The sequence below is a fragment of the Sturnira hondurensis genome, unplaced genomic scaffold (genome assembly GCF_014824575.4).
Source record: "Sturnira hondurensis isolate 20B ecotype Veracruz unplaced genomic scaffold, ASM1482457v3 Scaffold0014615, whole genome shotgun sequence".
Taxonomy (NCBI): domain Eukaryota; kingdom Metazoa; phylum Chordata; class Mammalia; order Chiroptera; family Phyllostomidae; genus Sturnira; species Sturnira hondurensis.
The window spans coordinates 624,368-645,652 of record NW_028087246.1 but is presented as its reverse complement, the minus strand read 5'-3'; the positions used below and the strand labels follow the sequence as shown (position 1 = coordinate 645,652).

The 21,285-nt window shown below is 48.3% G+C and overlaps 1 protein-coding gene across 1 annotated transcript in view; it reads left to right on the top strand.

Annotated features, from left to right (window-relative positions):
• The window catches only part of EFHD1 (EF-hand domain family member D1), a 38,729-nt gene extending 27,241 nt beyond the window's left edge, over positions 1-11,488 (top strand). Inside the window, exons 3-4 of the mRNA XM_037063511.1 lie at positions 2,151-2,285; positions 10,235-11,488. Of these exons, the coding sequence (XP_036919406.1) occupies positions 2,151-2,285; positions 10,235-10,369 (270 nt within the window). The 3' untranslated portion in view covers positions 10,370-11,488. The remainder of the gene's footprint in view (positions 1-2,150; positions 2,286-10,234) is intronic.
• The last annotated feature ends 9,797 nt before the right edge of the window (positions 11,489-21,285 follow it).

The window sequence follows — 21,285 nt, the reverse complement described above, 5'->3', positions numbered from 1 at the left end:
CGCTTCACCTCTCACTCTGCTTTCAGTGGTTAATATTCTTTTTTTTAAAAAAGATTTTATTTATTTATCATTAGAGGGGAAGGGAAGGAGAAAGGGAGAGAAACATTATTGTATGGTTGCCTCTTGTGAGTGCCCTGCTGGGAACTGGACTGCAATCCAGGCATGTGCCCTGACTGGGAATCGAACCACAATCGTGTGGTTTGCAGGCCCTCGCTCAATCCACTGAGCTACGCCAGCCAGGGCCCAGTGGTTAATATTCTTTTCTCTTGGGAAGCCGTTCTCTAGAGACGATGGTCATGAAAAAACCCCAAACCCAGAAACCTCCCCGTGTTTTGGGGGGCACCTGAAAACCCAGAAAAGCCTCTTTCTGGGTTGACTCAGAGTGCATGGTCCATACTCCTTTCAAGTGGAAACATAAATTCTCAAAGTTGGACAGCAGTTATTCGACCAATAAATTCACGAAAATTCTTTCAAGAAGAGAAGTGAAAAGCCGTGAAACTGACTTGGGGGAGGCCGATGGAGAGACGGGTGGACCGACCTCAGCTGGGCCTGGTCACTGGTTCTGAAATGTGTTCTGTGGAGGCCTCAGTACGCATTGGCTTTGAAGGTCAACTCACTCAGGTCACACTTGAATCTGAGGGAAGAAGATGGATTATTCAGTAATGACGTGGGGATTACTAACTAACTGTTTGGAGGAAAAGAAGGTTAATGATCAACATCACATGACTGAGCAGAATAAATTGCAGAGATTAAATATTTACAGGTTAAAAAAAAATAAGTCCTTCACCTACAAAGGAGTTCCCATCAGACTGTCAGCTGATTTCTCAAAAGAGACCTTACAGGCAAGAAGGGGCTGGAAAGAAGTATTCCAAGTCATGAAATCCAAAGACCTACAGCCAAGATTGCTCTACTCAGCAAAGCTTTCATTTAGAATGGAAGGGCAGATAAAGTGCTTCTCAGATAAGGTCAAGTTCAAGGAGTTCATCATCACCAAACCCTTATTATATGAAATGTTAAAGGGACTTATCTAAGAAAAAGAAGATAAAAATAGGAATAGTGAAAGGACAGCAAACTCACAGTTACTAACAACCACACCTAAAACAAAAGCAAACCAAGAGAACACTAGATCAGGAGCAGAACCATAGAAATGAAGAACACATGGAGGGTTAGCAACAGGGGAGTGGGAGGAGGAGAAGGGGGGAGAAGATACAGAAGATAAGTAGCATAGACGGTAGGTAAAAAATAGGGAGGGGCAAGAATAGTAGGGAAAATATAGAATCTAAAGAACTTGAGACACGTGGGCATAAACTAAAGGGAGGAAGGCTGGGGGAGGGGGTGTGTAGGGTGGAGGGGAATGAAGGGAGGAATAGAACAACTGTAATGGTATAATTAATAAAATATATTTAAAAAAAGAAAAAAATAAGTCCTAAAAACAGTAGACAAAACCAAAGGCAATTGTTCCTATAACCTTGGTGTCAAGGAGGGTTTTTCTAAGCGTAGCACTAATGAGAAAAAAATAAGAAGATTGACGGATTTTATGTAAAAATTTTTAAAGTCAGAAAGTACCATAAGCAAAGGAAGAGAGACAGAGTTCAAGTACTTGAAACATGTCCATAAAGATTGCTTAGAAAACACTAAAAAGGGTAAACAATCTAGTGGAAAATGGGACACAAACAGAAACTAGGAATGCTTGAAAACATCCAAATATGAAATTATTTAGTTTAAAAAAATAGTACATACAGGCCCTGTTGGACTTTTTCTTCATGGCTCTGATGTAGGGCGTTGCCAACGCTTTGCTTTAATAGATAATGCGTCTAAAAGGATTGTGTGCATTTTTGGAAGAACAGAGTCCCAGCCGTGGAATTGACGGTCAGAAGGGTGAAAGCATTTCATTGTGGGTGTTTCCAAAGGGTCCTCCCAGGAACTAGAAATAAAGTTTGTACTCTCATCCACCAGATATCAAGGCGCCCACTGCCCTACATCCTTGTGAGAAAAGGGGCACGTGTGCATTTTTGACAGTGAAATAAGGAAGAAAATAGTGGGCATGTGCACACATCTCCATGCTTTTTTTTATAGGCTTGGCAATAACGACACTAGTGTGGGCCAAGGGGATGGCTGTCAGTCTCAGCGATGTTGACCTTTCCCCACAGTTCCTGCTCATATTCCACAAGGCCGCCGCCGGGGAGCTGCAGGAGGAGAGCGGGCTGCTGGCCCTGGCAAAACTGTCCGAGATCGATGTTGCCCTGGAGGGCGTCAAAGGTGCCAAGGACTTCTTTGAAGCCAAGGTAGGTGGCTCTTTCCTGTGGCGGACAATCGCCACCCCCCCCACCCCCCAACAGCCCAACAGGAGGTCCCAGTTAGTGGCTATCTCATCAACTCCCTCAGGGCAAGACCAGGTGTGACTGCAGGGGCTGAGAGTGTGTCTGTGTGCCGTGTGCAGATTGAAAACCAAACAGGAAAACAGCCGCGTGGTGGATGCATTGGACCCTGGTTTCAGATTCGAACGCATTTGCTGGTACAACACTCCCCGACTGAGTCTTTAAAAAAAAAAGTGTTGTTTTTTTTAAACACCCTCTTCCAAGCATATGTTTATTGATTTTTGATAAAGGACAGAGTAGGAGTGAGAGGGAGGGAAAAAGAGAGGAAGAGAGAGAAAAACATATGTGAGAGAGAAACATCAGTCAGTTGCCTCCAGTAAGTTTCCCGACCAGAAATGGAACCTGCAACTTAGATATGTGCCCAGACTGAGAATTGAACCCCAACCTTTTGGTACATAGGAAGACGTTCCAACCAACTGGGCAATCCAGCCGGGGCCCAGACCGACTCTTGCTCCAGACTTCCCTGAAGAATTCCCGCCCCCCCCCCCCCCCCCNCCCCCCCCCCCCCCCCCCCCCCCGCCCCTGGCAAACCATGGCTGAGTTACTTAGACGGCCACCTCCATGTTTGCTTCTTACACACCTGTGTGTAACCCAGTGAATAACGGGGCCAGAGGAGGAAGACTCCGCGGCTTGCCCCAAATTCGCTTCCTGGACAGTGGCTGGGCATTGGGGCAGAATCTGGAGGGCATGGTCTTGGGTCTCTTCTGAGTGCTTCCACCCATTTGCATGTTCACCCCGCCCCCAAGCATCTGTCGAGAGCCCGCCCCTTGCTGGGCACTGTCACCTTCGCCCCTGTAGAGCTGGCCTGTAGACAGAGTGATGAGGAGAGCCCTCCCTGCCCCCTGTCCACCACAGCACTGGGGTGCAGTGGGTGAGGTTGCCTGGTTTCACAGTCTGCTTCCTCCTATTACCGTCTGTGCCTCAGTTTCCTCATCTGTACAGTGGGGGCGAAAATGGGGTTGCCATGAGGATTATGTGAGATCACATCTACAGAAAGTGTTGTGCGAGTACCTGGCTCACTGATGGGGTGCTCACGGTGATGGGACTCCCTCCCACTTCCGCAGGGGCTGGCCTCTCCTGTGGTTTTGGGCTATTCCCGTAGTCTGCCCAGAGACGAAGTGTCCCTTGTGACACGTTCCAACCTGCTCTGGGCCCCTGAGCCTGACTCTCTTCTCACTTCTCTGTGATGGCGCTTAGGGAGGCAGCCCGTCATCGTTGCGCCAACATGGAGGCTGAGTCCTGGACCCCTGAGGCCCAAATTCCAGCCCCAATCTTCCGACAGCTCCAGGGGCAGCCGCCCACTCGCTGTGCCCCCAACAGCAGTCTTGTGTGGCCAACCCCGGAGGTGGTTTGGCCTTCCCTTCACGAGACTCCATCAACTAACCCGGTTCCCTCGGCCATGCCAGTACCACGTCAGCTCAGGGGACACGGGGGTGGCAGACAAAACTTGCCCTCCCCAGAAGACACACGCAGGCTGGTGAGGACAGCAAACTGTCAGCCTGGATACATGGAGTGGAGAGGAGGCAGGGGCTCGTTCTGGTGGGATGGGTCCTTCTCACTCACTGATGTCTTATGATGCCTCAGGCAGGGGCCCGGGACTGGGACCCCGCCTGGCAGGATGCTGTTTCCCCTCCCCGCTCAGTGCTTTTGTCAAAAGTCGTGTGAAGTCTCTGGGAGCGTCTTATCCGGGCAGGCAGACCTTATATAAACCTGTTCCGGTCCCTTCTCCAGCCTCGTCCACCCCGTGCGTGTTTCTTCAAATCCTGTCATGCTTCTCAGGGTGGGGCCTCAGGGCCAGCTGCCCCCTCTGCCTGGGAGGCCCCATCCGAACGCCATTTCCTAGAAAACTCAGCTCAGTCTGTAAGGCCCACGGCAGAGGGTCGCCTCCTCTCAGCTGCTTTCCCTGACTGTGCTGGTCAGGAAAGTCTGTCCTCTGCCGCGTGCCCCTGTCATGAGTGGAAGTGGTGTTACCGTTTGTTCACGGCTCCTTGGACACTTACTTTTGGTGAGTATGTAAAGTGATCAAACTCTCTGGAGGGTGCTTCGGGGCTAGCTGTTCCCGTTTCCCATCCTTCGCCTCTGGAGGTCTGCCCCAGGGTGAGCGTCTAGAGACACTTAGGCCGATTCACGTGGGGACAGAGACAAGGGGTTTGTGCAGCTCTGTTGGTGACAGAGACAAATGGGAAGTGATGGACACTTCCAGCACCAGGGAGTTGAATCCATCTGTCACACCTGCGTATCTGCACACCCCACAGCCACATGTGTGCATGGACAGATGTCCAAAATGAAGTAAGCAAAAACTGTTTGTTTGAAGCCCTAGTTTGTGACTATGAAATACACCCTGGGTAATTATACACCAAAGGATGAATCATACTTACGTCTGAGGGACCTTTAATGTACGTTTGTAACGTCTGACCATTGTGTAGGTTATTTTTATAACCGGGAGAAAAGATGAAAAGAAAATGAGGAAATTTTGGACTTGTTATGTTTATGTGTCTGCTTCCCCACCTAGACTCAAAGGCAGAGTAGGTGTGTTATCTTCGTAATTACAGTGCCTGGCATATAATGGCCCTCAATAAATGCTTCGCGAGTGACAAATGGAGGGAATCGTCACTTGAATTTGGGAGAGGGCCGTAAAGGAGCTGACGTTTGCAACAGATGTCCAGAGATGAATGGGGACTCACCTTGTAATCAAGGAAGGGAAGGCGTTCCTGCTGTGAGAACCGTGGGAACCGCGGCAGAAGCAAAGGCTCCAAGGTGTGGAGGCAAGGAGTGTTTGGAGGCTGGCCCTTGTCCACACTGGACGTAACCGGACAGAGTGTTCTGGGCTCCCCTAGAGGCCAGGCCTTCCCCAGCCTGCTGACCACCAGCACCATCTGCAGGCCAGCCTTCCAGGTCCCACTGGGATCTATTGAGTATGTCTCCAGGGTGGGGCCTAGGAAGCATGGCCTTGAATGAGCTCCGCAGCTGGTTCAGTGCGGAGCCAGGCTCGGAAAGTGCAGCTGCAGGTGCGGCACAGGCGCAGGCTTGGGCGGAGGGGAGCCCTCAGAGGGGTCTGAGAGGGGTCTGATATGAGCGGGTGGGCACTACGGGGACCAGACTGTGCAGAAGGAAGGAGTCAGAGGTACAAGGAGGCCCTGGAGAAGACGCAGTTCTGGAGGACAGAGGTGGGTTTTAAGAAGAGACTAAACCAGCTGAGGCCAGACCAGAGGTCTTGGGACTAGTGAGTGGGTCAGTGGGATGTTTGAGAGACCAGGTTGACTGTGGAAGGCAGGTTGCAGCGGGGTCAGAGGTGAGCGGGAACTGGGAGGAAGAGCCCTGGCAGCTGATGTCTCTCTGGAAGGTTGGCCGAGGAGGCCCGGACAGAGTGGGGGTGGCAGGGAAGAACTTGGTGGGTTTTTTAGCCCAGACGTGATAGATGTGGGCATGTTTTTAGGTTACAGGGAAGGGTCCAGGGAGAAGGGAACCTGAGAATGGTGTCAGCCCTTCATCGTTTAGGATTTCCACCTTACAGACAGGATGAGGATTGGGAGGCTTGGAACCCGGAGGAGGTGGACTTTGACGGGGGAGAAGAGGAGGGTCCCAAGCGAAGGAGTTGCAAGGGCCCCTGACCCTCCGCCGGCCTGGCTGGGAATGGTGGGCAGGTGGGGTGGCTCACAAACTGGGGGTGTGGCCAATGGGCCAGACCGGCTCCGCCGGAGCCCCCAGGAGGGAGGGGGTCTCCCTTTGCAGATGAGGAAAGTGAGGCTTAGACAGGAGTTTGTTGGTCAGTGTTTAGCATTTGACTCTCTGTAGTGAGTTTATTACGAATTTTACTGATACAAAGAACCTGTAGTGCACAATTTAGAAATAGTAAAATACTCATACACACCACTTCGATTGTCAAATCCGCATAGCCTGTCGATGCTCAGAGAATGGCTCCTCGCCTTCTGCGAGACTTTCGAACCTGCAGCCAGCCTGTGGTGACCACCGACAAAACAATGGAGTCCCAGTGGGGATTTCCGCTGATGCTCTCTTCAAGTTTATTTGCAAGAAAGAAGGGAAAGGGCACGTCTCAGAACTTCACTCATTTGTCCGCGATGTGAACAACTTCTTTGCTGAATTTGATAATAGTTTGCAAATACCAGCAGAACATCTCTCCATTTTGGGGGGGATGGGGAGCTATGCATACATAACATAAAGGCTACAGACACTACCCATTTTTAAAATTTAATATGCATTTTAACATTTCCCCATCGCTTTCTTAAGAAAAGATTGTCTGGACAGCCAATGAAGCACTCAACCAAGCCCTGACTCGAAGCACTTGGCATTTCCCGGTGCGAGCGCCCCCAGGAGCGGCGCCTGCCCGGTGAACCTGAGAACATTCCCAGTAGCCCATTGTCACTGCGCGTTTCCACTGTAGAGACAGAACACTGGCCGTAACCTCAGAAGCACTGCTCATAGGAAAATGTTGTGCAAGAATCAAGAAGTAACAACTTTTTGAGTATCTATTACCTTTTGCTTTTAATATAATTTATAGTAAATCCCTATGACTTTATTTTTAATAATGGCTATCATTTACAACCAGCTCATAAAATTCCTGCAAATCGATCAGTTGGCTTGCCAGCCAGAGCTGATTGTTCCAGAACATGTCTGGGCCCGGAGGTGTGCAGACCCTGCCCAGGGTCTCACACCCTGCCCACCCTGAACACAGGGAAAGGGAAGAAGGATAAGCTCATGCGAGGGGAGTCCAGAGAGGAAGGGCTGCATTTCCCTGTGTTTCCTAAATAAGTGGGGGCGGGGGCTGCTGGGCCTGGGGCAGGTGGGGGGAGCGCTGTGGGGAAAGACACGGGAGGGGCCGAGCCCTATCAGAGGCCCAACCCAAACTGCAAATCTTCCCCTCCCAGTGGATCCAGGCACCATCCTTGTGAGACTTCTAAAGACTGATTGTGTTTTCAGCCTGCTGGCAGGAACAGACAAAATCACAAAATTGGTGACCCCAGGGTGGGACCCGGCGGGGTGAGAAGAGAGGCAGTAAGTGAGTGAGGGCAGAAGCGCAAGTCCTGGGAATTCAGGGTCCTGTGACAGGTGTTGCTTGGAGACCGGCCAGGTGTCCATGCCAGGCTGGAACATAAACCCAGGTGAGGCCATGCACCGGGAACCGGGGGGGGGGGGGGGGGGGGGGGGCTCTGTAAGCACTGAGCCCTGGGCAGACAGGGTGAATAACAAACTCCAGCTTTTGTCGCCATAGTCTAGAAAGAGCAGGCAAGGAGGAGGGGTGTAAGGGCTAGAGGAGGGGGGCTGGCCGTGCGAAGTTTCAGCCAGAGGGTGAGAAGGATTGAGGGTGAGCAGGTCCTGAGCTGGTGTCTGGGGACTTGGACATAGGGAGCCAGCGGTGTAAACTTGGGGGCCGGAGGGGAGAAGTTGGGAAGCCAGGGCAGAGGCTCCAGTGCCTCAGAAATTCCTGGGAAATTTGGAAAATACAATTTCCCAGTCTCTCCCTCCATGGCTTCTGATTCCTAAAGGGCAAACACACAACACTTCCTGGTAATGTTTTCAGAGTCATCTGTCTTCAGAACCAGGCCCCTGTGAAGTGTGGAGAGAATGTAGAAAAAGGACAATGACTTCTAACTGAGGGGCAAGAATCTGCATTGGGCTACAAAGGACGTAACGGAATGAAAATCTGAGTGGGCCGAATAGCATTGCAGGAAACGGTAACTCTCCGCAGCAGTACTGCGGGGCCGTGGACCTGGGACGAGACTAACGAGACACCCAGCACAGACAGCTAGTGATGGAGAAACCAGAGAAACTGAGGGATGATGGATACAGCACCAGGGCAGTTAAAAAGGAGAGATCATGATACATCAATCTGAAATTGTAAGAAAACTTAATGAAGGAGACGCTTTTCTAGAAATTTAAGACAGTAAGTAGAAAATGCGATGAATTTAAAGACATTGAAAACGATGACATATCCCATTTACTCTCAGAAGCCAGTGTGATTCTGAGAACAAAATAAAAAATAACAGATCAGAACTTTTTTCTATCAATCTAATAAATATTGCTGCATCTGAAAACATTAAGAAATGGGTTGCAAGAATAACATTGGAAATTTATATTGAGACTACAGGGGTAACTTTTCAAATATCGATGTCATAGGTAAAGCAGACGAGAAAAATGTGACCATTTCAGGCAGATTTCTCAGAGACATTTGGTGAAGTTCAACATCCATATAAGACACTTTAAAATGAAACGACATTCTTCTTCAACATGATAAAAGAATATTTACTCTCCTTATAAATATCAAGGAATCATGTAAAGCAGTAATATTAAATCACGTAGTCCAGGTACAGGAAATAAACAAACCAGTTAGTAGAACAGGAGAGACAATAATAAAAACATCCCCTTCATGTGGGAATTTAATAGATGAAAAATATCATTTTCAAATTGGTGGAAAATAATAGGTTTTAAGACAATTGGCTATCCACTTAGGAAAATGAAGTGAAGTCCTCAGTAAATAGTTCCTCACTGCAGTAAGTTGAAGGTGAGTTCGACAGCTGCAAGTGTGAATACAACCGTAGAAGGACGAGGAGAGCCCTGGCCGGTGTGGCTCAGTTGGTTGGAGGTCATCCCACAAAATGAGAGGCCTTGGGTTTGGTTCAGGGTCCGGGCTCACGCCTGGGTTCCAGGTCTGGTCCAGGTCAGGCGCAGACGAGAGCTAACCGGTTGATGTTTCTCTCTCACATCGATGTTTCTTTCCCTCTTTTTCTCTCTTAACAAAAAAACAGTCTGTCCTCAGGTGAGGATGAAAAAAACTATTAGGAGAAAATACAGAAAAAATGGGTTTAGAACCTTGGGCATATAGAAGACCTTCTTAAACACGACAAAACCCCAAAACCAGAAAGGAAATGTCTGGAAAATTGATTGCATCAAAATTTAAGAATATTTGTATGGCTTAAGCTACCTTGAAGTTAAAAGACAAAAAACTGGGAGAAAGTAACTGAAAAATATAATAAGGGATTAATACCTAAATTATGTAAGGTAAAACAATAGCTGAATGGAAAAATGGGCAAAGGATACAAACGAGTAATTCACTAAAGAGGAAATAGAAGGTGCCAATGTTTTTTTGCCTATCAGATTGGCAAGTAGGGAAAAGGATAATTATGTGCATCAGCAGCAAGGCTGTGGGGAAGCCAGACCTGGTGTTCCAGGATGGTGGGAGGGTAAATGGGAACAGCTGCTTGGCAGAGCGATTTAGCAGCTTTAATTAAATGAGGTACGTGCCCACGTGTTCGCAGAGTTTACCAAATTGACAAGACACGGAGAAAGAAAAATTAGTTCTATCTGCTATGGTATTATCGAAGATAATATTTTTTAAATGGCACCAAATCCCATTCACAAAAACCAACAAAACTAAAAGTGTAATATTTGGCTGCAAGTTTTAAATGGTCTGCTTGGAGAAAAACTAAAAATTTCAGTGGGTGCCATAAAAACCGTTTTGAACAAAAACCGAGGCGTTCGGGGGAAACTTACATTGTAAAGAAATCCCTTTGCCGCAGGAGGTGGGTGCAGTCCCGATCAAAAGCCCAGCAGGGAGGTAATTTTGTTTCTGTTTCCCCAGAACTAAACAATGCTGTTGTGAAATAAAGGAGGAGAAAGTAGAAGTGGGTAATAGGTGGGGATGTTGAGCAGTATCGTGGAAAAGGCGAGACACGGGGCTCCCCACCGACCCACGACAGCCAATAAAGCGATCGCGTCCTTGCCGCTCCAAGGCAAACCTGGGGAGACCCCCGGGAAGGAGCGGTTGCAGGGGGCCCCCGTCTCCGCGGTTCCCTTCCTCTCTCTCACTCTGTTCGCCGCTTTCGGCTCTTTCCCTGCAGGTCTACGCCCTGGCCTCTGCCAGTAAATTTGAAGCTGAGCTGAGAGCCGAGCAAGAAGAGCGGAAGCGGGAGGAGGAGAAGAGGAGACTCCGCCAGGCAGCCTTCCGGGAGCTCAAGGCCGCGTTCAGCACCTAGTCGGGAGACCTGGACCTCTGTCCACAGCTGTGCCTCGCGGATGCCCCGGGGAGAGCTGGCCGGGCATCCTCACCCCAACTGACCCCTCACCCCGACCCCGACCAGCCTCCATACCCACCAACATTCGAACTCCTTAGCCTCATTGGGGCAGCAGGGGGCGCTCTCACTCCCGGTGGGAGTCCCTCCTGGAGGGGGGTCCTGGCACAGGCCAGTGGCTCTCCTTGCCTCTCTCTCTCCCGCCCACCTGCCTCTGCCTTTCTCTCCTTGGCCACTTGTACATTTTCTTTGCTCCTTTACCTCCCACATCAAAAAGTGGAAATTAATGGTACCAATACCTCTTTCCTGGGTGGTCCTTACAGGAGACAGTCTTTGGGGGCTATGAGGTTAATGGGGAAATGCTCTCTCCTGCCCTGTTTCTCATCCAGCCACCCTGTTCTCCTCAGTGGAATTCTGCCCATCACCTTTGCATCTTTGCCCGCCCTTGCTGGTGGTCAGGTTGAAGGCAGGCCAGGCTGGACCAGTGCCTGTCCCCTCCCCAAGGGGGGGCGTGGCACGCTACGGAGATGACACAAAATAGGGAAAAGATAAGTTCTGTTCCTTCCCAGCACCCTTCCGCTGTCCCCCAGCACTCTCCCCAGGTCCACCCTCCTCACCCCCATCACTCACGTCTCCCGTTTCAGCCCCTTTCCTACTCTTAAATGCTGTGCTTCTTCACAGTAATAGTGAAAGAATAGTCAGAAGTTATATTAATGAGTAGAAGAATTCCTGTTAACGCTGACCCTATGCAAATTATATTACAGTAGACCCCTGACATTCCCAGGTGACAAACCTAGAGCCTTTTAAAACCCCCCACGGTCATGTCCGTCCATCCTCACCACGTAGAAAGTGTCTAACATCTGCTGCAAGGTGGTGAAGCTGTTCTTACCTCCAGCACAAATTTTTATGTGAGCTCTTGGGCTTGCGCACAAATGGCAGGGGTTTGTTGTCTTTTTAAAAAATAATTCCTAGTGTCGTATTTATTCTCTGTTGCAACTGCTGTCTTTACAATTAAGGAAACATCTGCATTTCTACCTTGTAGTGATTTCTTTTAAAATAAACTGTGCAAGTAGACTTTGGCATTGCATCCTTGTGCGTCTAGTCTTCTTTCAGGGCCACATCCAGCCCAGGCTCCTCTTGGCTGCTGAGTCCCTGAAGTCGAGTTGGAAGTTGTAACCAGAGGGTTGGTTTTCACTCCAGAGCAGCTGAGAACTGAGGTTGTCTGTCAGCTGCTCTTCCCTGTCCCCTCATCCAGGGTTCTTTCAGCTGCAAGGAAAACCTGTTGCTTACTTTGTCTTGCTTCCTAGATCCTTGAAACTCTGATGAGGGCCAATGATCCCCCCTTCCCAGGTATAATTCCAGAGTATCTGGGGGACCCCTGTCCTCAGAGAACACCCTTGGTTACCCAGTGAGGATCATTTCTGTTTCTGCACAAACCCAAGAACTATTTAATTCTTCCAGGTCAGGTCACCTTCCAACCTCCTTGCCAGAAACGGTGGACATGAAAAAAGAATCGAGAGACTTATTGTGTGACCTGGTGATTGGTATTTATCCAAATAAACTGAGAACCTTTGTCCACACAAAAACACTGTACCTAAATGTTCATAAGCGACTTTATTCATAATTGCCAAAACTTGGAAGCAACCAAGATCTTCCGTTGGTGAAGGAGTAAACAGACTGCGACATCCCCACAGTGGAGTATTAGTTTCGTGAGGAAAGAAATATTATTCAATAACTAAAAGAAATGAGCTATCAAGTCATAAAATTCTACGGAGAAAACAAATGCGTTTCGCTAAACGAATCTAGTCTGGAAAGGTTGCATCTGTGTGATTTTTAACTATGCGACATTCTGGAAAAAGCAAACCTATGAACACAGTAAAAAGACCAGTGGTTGCAGGGTTGGGGGGGGGGCGGGATGAATAGGTGCTACACGGAGAATTTTAGGTAATGAAACTGCTTATGATACTGTCATGGTAGATACACTCATTATAAAGTTGTCAAAAACCATAGAATGCACAACACCAGGAGTGAATCCTTATGTAAACTACGAACTGGTTTATGGAAACTCGGTACTCCCTGCTAAGTTCTTCTTTAAACCTGAAACTGCTCTTAAACAATAAAGTCTATTAAAAAAAGAAGAAGAAGCCCTGGCTGGTGTAGCTCAGTGGATTGAGCGAGGGCCTGCGAACCAGAGGATTGCGGTTTGATTCCCAGTCAGGACACATGCCTGGGTTGCAGGCCAGTTCCCAGCAGGGGACACACAAGAGGCAGCCATACATTGATGTTTCTCTCCCTCTCTCCTTCCCTTCCCTTCCCTTCTAAAGATAAATAAATAAAAATTTTAAAAGAAGAAGAAGAAGAAGAAGAAGAAGAAGGGAGTGGAGACAACAATATAACTACTTCAAATACTCATTTGCTTCTCTGTATAGCGAGGCCCATGTGAGAGTTGAAAACTCTTGATTGCAATGACAGAGAATGTAACACAAGAGGACTTCAGATGAAAAGGACAAATCCTGGGCCCTGTAACTTCACAGATCAGAGACAGGGCTTCTGGGCCCCGTCTCGGTCATTAAGTCCCTCAGATGTTCCTTCTATGCATCTCACCCACCATTTCCACCCTCCATCTCCCTGACCTTGGCCTTCACCCAGTTCTTCCCTGGGTCTCTGCTGTACTTTCCTTGCCCTTGTTTGCCCTGAAGTTCCACCCTGTGGCTAGAATAGTTCTTATAAGCTGCAAATTCTTCTTAACAGCTCCCTTCAACTTATTGGCCCCCCATTTTGGGGATCTGGTCCCTGTCCTCCTTTCCTGCCCCATCTTTTGACCCTCCTCCTTCCCTCTCTCCTTCCATATGGTCCAGTCCAGGTGGGTATAACACCAAGCAGTTCCTAGGAAGCACTGCTGCCCCAGGGTTTTGCCCCTGCTGTTTCCTCTGGTGTTTCCTCCCTCCCTTCCCCTGGCTAACTACTTCTCATTGTTTGTGGCTCAGCTCAGCGATTATCTTCAGGAAGGCTTTTTAAAATTAAACTTATTGGGGCTCAAGTGAACAGTTCTATGATATTTATACACCATCTGTATATACATTGTAAGCGCGTTGCCCAAAGTTTGGTCACCCTTCATCACCATGTTCTGGACCCCTTCTACCCTCCTCAACCTTCCCTCTCCCCTCTAGTAACCACCATACTCTTATCCGTGTCCACGAATTTTTGTTCGTTTGTTGCTTTCTATTGTACATCCCACCTGTGAGTGAAATCATATGGTTCTTGTCTTTTTCAATCTGAAATATTTTGCTTAGCGTGATACTCTCAAGATCCATCCACGTTGTTGCAAACGGCAGCATCTCACCCTTTCCCGTGGCTGAGCAGTGTTCCTCTGCGTGCGTGGACCGCATCTTCTTTCTCCAATCACCCACCAAAGGACACTCGGGCGGTCTCCATGTCTTGGCTGTTGTGAATAATACTGCAAGGAACATAGGGGTGCGTACATCTTTACAAATAAGTGTTTTCAAAGTTTTCAGTTAGATACTCAGAAAGGGGATCGCTGTCATGTGGTAGCTCTATGCTTCATTTTTTTGAGAAAACCCCATACTGTTTTCAGGAAGCTTCCTTTTTTATTTGTTTAAGATTTTATTTTTAGAGAGATGGGAAGGAAGGGAGAAGGAGAAGGAGAGAAATATCGATGTGAGAAACATCGATCAGTTGCCTCTCCTATGCGCCTTGACTGGGGACCGAACTTGCATCCCAGGCATGTGCCCTGACTGGGAATCAAACCGGCGGCCTTTCGCTTTGCAAGATGACTCCTACTCCGCTGAGCCACACTGGTCAGGGCAGGAAGCTTTGTTGACACTTCCAGTCTGGGGAGGAGCCCCTTCTCAGGGTCCCCATTTCACCCTGAGTGTTTCTCTGTTGTCACCCTTCTGGCGTTGCGCAGCACCCTTCTCCTTACTTCCTCCTCCTCCTCCTCTGGACTGTGAACTCTCTGAGAGGCAGGAAGTCTTTCTCGGTCACTGCAGTAGGGTGGGCACGCTGCCTGGTGTGTGGCAGGGACCTTTTGGCTGTGCGTTGCACAAGGACCCCCGGGGCTAGTTGGAGCAGAGCCACTGAACCGGGGGCCTTCTAAGTGCCCTGACCTGGGAGTCTCGCCTGAGGGGACAGCTTTGAAAGTGAGCACAGCAGAGGTTGTGGTGACATCATTCTCACTGGGGAAGTGTTGAGTCCACTGCCTAGAGGCCTTTCCTCCACCAAGCAACAGGGAAAACAAACACACAAACAAACAAACCAGTTTGCCTCTGCCCTGGAGTCTGTGGGTGTAATGGGATTTGGAGCCAGACACAAAGCTAGTGATAATAACTAGTCTCCCTGAGCCTCAGTTTCCTCACCTGTTCAATGGGGATGATGATTGTCTTTCTGGCAGATTCCATGCCTGGCACATACTGTGTTTGGGACATACTGGTCCCCTCTGTGTCTTCCACCTTCTGCGGCTGCAATTCTGTCTCCTCCTGAGGCCTGGGTCTCTAAAGTCATGTGCAGGGAACACAAAGCCAAGGGGGCCCAGAAATGCTCAGTCCTGGCTGCTGCCTTGGCCCCAAGCTCAGATGCCCACTTGCTCAGCTTCTCGGTTCTTTGGAGGCCCCTTTCCCAACCAGCCTGGGGAGATTTCCACCAGTCCACCTACTCCCCTGGCGTGCCCCCCCCCCCCCCTTGCAGGCTGCACTTGCTGAGCTTCCTGGCCTGCTCATGTGACCTGATGCCTGGGGGCCTTGCCCCCCCCCCATCAGATTGCTCCTTGCTCGCCCCGCCCACAGACCAGGCCCTATTCTGACCACTTGCTGGGAGTGGCAGCTGGCAGCATCCGGACTGCATGTCTTCTGTAAAGAGAGGCAGGCTCTGTCTCCCACCAAGATCTTTATTTTTCCCAACATGAAAAGTATTTCAGCCCTGGCTGGCGTAGCTCAGTGGATTAAGCGCGGGCCTGCGAACTAGACGATCGCGGTTCGATTCCCAGTCAGGGCACATGCCTGGGTTGCAGGCCAGTTCCTTGCAGGCTAACTACCAGCAGGGGATGCACAAAAGGCAACCATACATTGACGTTTCTCTCCCTCTCTCCTTCCCCTCTAAAGATAAATAAACAAATAAAATCTTTAAAAAAAAAGAAAAGTATTTCAGATGCTAAACTGTCATGTAAGAGTGGCAGGTGTCCACTGCTGAGATAGGCAGGAGCTTTAACCCAGGGATTTACGTATCCTATAGATAAATATAAACATGAACAAGAGTATGTTTAAAGGGCTACTCACCATTGTAAGGAGTGGCAAAAACCCTGGAAACAACCAGCATGTCTATCAGCAGGGCATTGATTAAGTACAACATGGTGCATCCCCACAAATGAACTCTGGTACACAGCCAGTTACAAAGGATGTAGAGGACGCCAAGATGGTGTATTTCTTAGAGAAGGGCCAGGGGCAGAGCGGCGTGCATAACAGCGCCCAGCCTTTGTCTTCGTTTGTTTCATATGAGGTAGGAAGCCATATCTGTCAGGCCCTGTAGACTGAGCTGCATGAGACCAGTGACCAAGTGGATTTGGGGACAACCATGGTGTGCTCAGCCCTTGGGGGGTGCTGAGGGTGAAGAAGCACATCATCCTTGTTTCTGCACACAACACTTTTTAGAAAACCACACCAGAATCTGTCAGCAGCAGGCTACCTGGGAGGTGGAGAATCTGGGGGTCCTGGCTAGGTCTGAGGGCGATTTAAAGTTTTTCCTTTCTGTGTTTTGAACTTTAAAATCTTTTAAGTCTGCCCTAATGGGTGTGCCTCAGCCGGTTGGGCATCGCATCACCTAGCAAAAGGTCTCTGGTTCGATTCCTGGTCAGGGCACATGCCTGTGTTGCTGGTTCAGTACCTAGTTGGGGGCATGCAAGAGGGAATCAATAGATGGTTCTTCTGCACATCGAGGCTTCTCTCCCTCTTTTTCTCCTTCCCTTTCCCTCTCTCTAAAAAAATAAATAAAAATTTTAAAATATTTAAGATCATGAACATGTATTGCTTTACTACAGATGTTAATAGCTAATAAAAAAGAGAGGGGACACCCTGGTCACAAAGAAAGCGAGAAGAGCAGCTGAGGGTGCATGCGGCACCCCTCCCAGGACAGTCGAAATACAAAACCCTGAATCTGCACAGGCTCGGGGAAAAATGAGTAACATTTTGGGAACAAAGCGTGGTGTGTTCACGTGAAATGACATGTTTACTCCAAGACAGTTTTTACGATTTGTCTTGTTATAATATATATCCAGAGGTTGTAAATAAGAAAATAAAAAGTTTAAAATAAAAGTTTAAAACATACAAGTACTTTTATAATAAAAATGTTTTCAACGGTAAAAATGGATCTCCCTCTAGGGTCAGCATCTCAGCAGCCTTTCCCTGACATTTGCTCCCCTCTCTGGCTCGGCACCTTCCCTCGCTCATTGTGCTTTCTCTTCAGGGTTTGGGGCGTGCCCAGCACTCTCGGTTAGGGTCCCGACTGGAGTGGCACTGCCCTCTGCCCTAACAATTCTGTCCTGCTTTGTCATCCTCCTTCAAATGTCTGCACCTCCCCTTCTTCGTCACCCACCCTGTCCTAGCCCTCTGTTCTCCCTGCTCTGTGGACGCTCCCACCGCTGAGTCGGTGGCCTTTTCCCAGACCAAGCCCCCTTGACAACCCTGTAGATTTGTCCTTTCTAAGCACCGCTTCCTCCCTCTGTTCTGAGACTGGCTCCTGCCTCTTGCCTCATCTCCCCTGCACCTTCGCTCTGTCCACCAGCTGCCCCTGGTCTTGCTAAGGGCCTGCCTTAGTCCCGCTCCCCCCCCACCCCATGGTGTTAGGAGATCCCTCACTACTTCAAAGGTCTCAGATTTGTAGCTCTGACCCACTCTAATCTCCTTCATTTCAAATGGCCTCTTGGGACATTCAAATGATTGCATTAGTTTGCTAGGGCTGCTATAACAAAGTACCACTGACAGGTGGCTCACCGGAAATGGATCGTCTCGCAGCTCCGGAGGACAGAAGCCTGAGAACAAGGAAACTGGCAGGGTTGGTTCCCTCAGGGGGCCGAGAGAGAGGGAATCAATCCCAGCCCTTCTCCTAGCCTCTGCTGGTTCGCTGGCAATCTTTGGCATCCCTCGGTGTGCAGACGTATCACCTGATCCTGCCTTCTTCTTCACATGGAGTTCTCCCTCCATTCATGTCTGCGTCCAAATTTCCTGCCCCTCCCTTTTTAAAATAAGGACTCCGGTGATATTGAATTATACCCCACCCTAACAACCTCATTTTAGCTCGACTACCTCGTAAAGACCCACTCTCCAAATAAGGCGACATTCTGAGGTTAGGATGCCAACATTATCTTCGCGGGGGACACAATCTGATCCATAACGAGGATTTCCCAAAATTTAGCAGCTGAGAGCAACCTCTTCATTATGCTCGTTGGTTTGGTGGATCAGGAACTCCGACAAGGCACAGTGAGGACGCTCGTTCCTGCTCCATGACGCCTTGGGCTGGGATGCCAGGGCATGACTGGCAGCTGGGGCTGAAATCATTTGGTGGCCTGTCATTCAAACGTCTGATTGTCGATGCTGGGATTTCAGTTGGGGCTGTTGACAGGAGCAACTGCATGGACCTCTCCTTGGGGTCCGGGCTTCCTGGCAGGATGGTAGCTTCAGGGCACCTGGACTTTCTGTATGGCAGCTCTCACTTCCAAAGAGACTGAGCAAGGAAGGCAGAAGATCTATGCCTTTTGTGATCTGGCACGGAAAGTCACCTCCTTTCACTTCCAGCATATTCTGTCAGTTACAAGGGCCCGAAGGGCGGGGAATTATACTCTGCCTCTACACAGGGTGGCGACAAGCATTTAGAGGAATACTGGGCATGGAAGGTATTGCTGCTGCTATCTTTAGAAAAATACTAACTGGCCCTGGCTGGTGTAGCTCAGTGGATTGAGCGAGGGCCTGCGAACCAGAGGATTGAGGTTCGATTCCCAGTCAGGGCACATGCCTGGGTTGCAGGCCAGTTCCCAGCAGGGGACACACGGGAGGCAACCATACACTGATATTTCTCTCCCTCTCTCCTTCCCTTCCCCTCTAAAGATAAATAAGTACAATTTTTTTTAAAAAAAGAAAAATACTAACTGTCACAGTTGATCAACCTGTGTTTGGTAAAAATTAAACTCATTTCAGGGTGGGGGGAGGTCCTTATACCCTCCTCCCCCTGTTAGCCTCAACTTCTCTGTTTCTATAGCTGATACAATAAACCTGAAACTTTATTGTTATCTCAGACTAGGGCAGGTGTCCATCTGCTATTCTAACTTTAAAAACCACTATTTAAGGAAACATTGGAGAGAAAGAGTGAATCAAAAGAAAAGAGGAAAACATGCTTCCAGAGTAGTATATAAGCAAGAATTTATTTGATTCTATAGGTGTTTTTTATCTGCTATGCGCCAGCACAATGCCAGCCGCTGAGGAAGCAAAGTCAAATAGTAGTGCACTATGTGTGATGGCTGAAAGCATGGGATGTTGCTAGCTTTTATCATCATCACCACCATCATTACCCCTTAGCTCAGCGCCTGCTCTCTGCAGCTTCTAGTTGAGGGCTAACAATATGGGTGAGGTGCTCTGAAAACCAGTTTGGCAGTTTTTGATAAAGTTAAGCCAACATCACGGAACCACCAGTCCCGTCCATAGGTATTTACCCAAGTGAAATAAAAAAACAAAATCTATTTTCACACAAGTGAAAATTTGCACGTGAATATTTATCGCAGCTTTATGAATAATCTCCCCAAACTATAAACAACCCAAATGACCCTCAACTGAGGAATGGATAAACAAACACAGTACACATATCCAGTGGGAAAAAATACTACCCAACGATAAAAAAGAAGAAAGTACTGAAACATGCAACAGCCTGGCAGCCTCTCAAATGCAGTCTCAAAAGGCTATGTACTCTATGGATTTATTTCTATGACATAAGGCAAAACTGTAAGGATGGAAAACAGAACAGTGATTTCAGGGGCTGGGAGTTAGGGGGGGACCATTTGGGGCTACCTACAAAGGGTCATTGAGGGGAACTTCGGTGGGTGATGGGACTATTCTGTACCTTGATTTTATATGGGTGTGCGTGGTAGTTACACACACCTATATATATATTTGTCGAAAGCTGCAGAACTGCACGTGAAAGATATTCAATTTTACTGTATGTACTATAATTACAGGCACAGGTTAGGGACATGCGCTCTGCAATCTATTAGCCTGGGCTGGGAAGTCCTGGTTGAGATTTGGAGAATCCCGTTGCCTTTCTTTGTGCTCCATAGTGCTGTCACCAGGATTACAAGACAGAACACAAGTGAAGTGCTTAATAAAGTGCTGAATTGCATGACAAGCATCAGCATTATTTTTTTCCTTCAAAATAACAGTTTAAGGAATGCGTTCTTTGATTTGCAGAAGAGGATTAAAGAAGGTTTTGAGTCCTGGCCAGGAGGACCTGTTGGTGAGAGCATTCTGATATGCTAAAGTGGCATCAATAAGTGGAATGACAAATTGATGTTTCTCTCCCTCTGTCCTTCCTCTCTCTCTCAAGTTAATAAATAAAACAGTAAAAAATAAAGTAAGTTTCAAAGAGTCACACGACTTAAACTTTTAAAGACGAGCAGGCACTAAGCAGGTTGGCATGAAGTGTGATGTCAGGAATGGCACTGTAATGAGAAGGGACAGTGTGTTCAAAGGCTAGGTCAGGTTGACGTATTTGAAGACCTTCAGCCTTGGGTATATCTGATTCTATGTTGGGGGGGCGGCAAGAAAAAGTGGAGGGATAATGGTTAAGGGTCCATTTGAGATTCTGCATTTCTAACAAACTTCCAAGTGATGCTGACGCTGGTGGTCTGTTGATCTCGCTTTGAGTAGCAAGGGCATAAAGGTCAAGGGAAGAAAGTATTTCAGGAAGTAGAAAGTGATCAATCACATAAAAGACTCAGGAAGCATGAAATCAAGATGAGGGCTGAAAAACTCCGGTTATCAACCTGTATAGGTTGAGATGTCCTTAGAGCGAGCAATAGGTGGATGGGTCAGGATAGAAGTCACATTGAGGTTAATGATTGCTTGCCGGGGTGTGGGAATTGCGAAAGTACTTGTAAATACCTCTTTTGTGTGTAGTTTGGCTTTGAAAGGGAACGGAGAGATAGGAGGTGTTTGGAGGAGGAATTGTAGTTGGTAACATTAACTTTTAAGAGGGAAGAACATTTGAGTATTAAAAACTGATGGGCAGGATCCCGTAAAAAATAGGTTGGAGACACTAGGAAATAATGAAATGACATGAGTAGGGTGGAGTTGCCAGATTTAGGAAATAAAAAATACAATATACCCAGTTAAATCTGAATTTCACAAAAACAACGAATGTTTTTTTTATTGCATGTCCCCGATATTGCCGGGGTCCTGTATTTTATCTGCCAACTCCCAAATGGGAGATTTTTAGGTAAAGGGGTTTTAGCCCCAGATGCAGTAGGAGGGAGTCTAAAGTCCTTCCAAGCCGTCACGCTGCAAGACTCTAGAATGAATTCCCAGTTCTATCAGCACCGTTAATAACTAGAGAAACTGCTTTGAACGTTAGCTTTTGCCGTTTCCTCGTTTTCTCTAGGAGGGCAAGCGGGCAGAAAAATGCTGGATGAAACCCTATGGAAAAGTTCTAGTTTGGAAGCTCAGCTCGTAAATGATGCAGAGCTTTTTGAACTGGGAACCAGCTCCGGATTGGGCACACAGGACGGTGAGTCACAGGGTGCTTGGCCGAAGTCCAACCCTGGGCACCAACTCTACTCAACTCAAGGACAGGAAGTAAGCCCCCGCCCCCGGACCCGCAGGCGCCTGCGC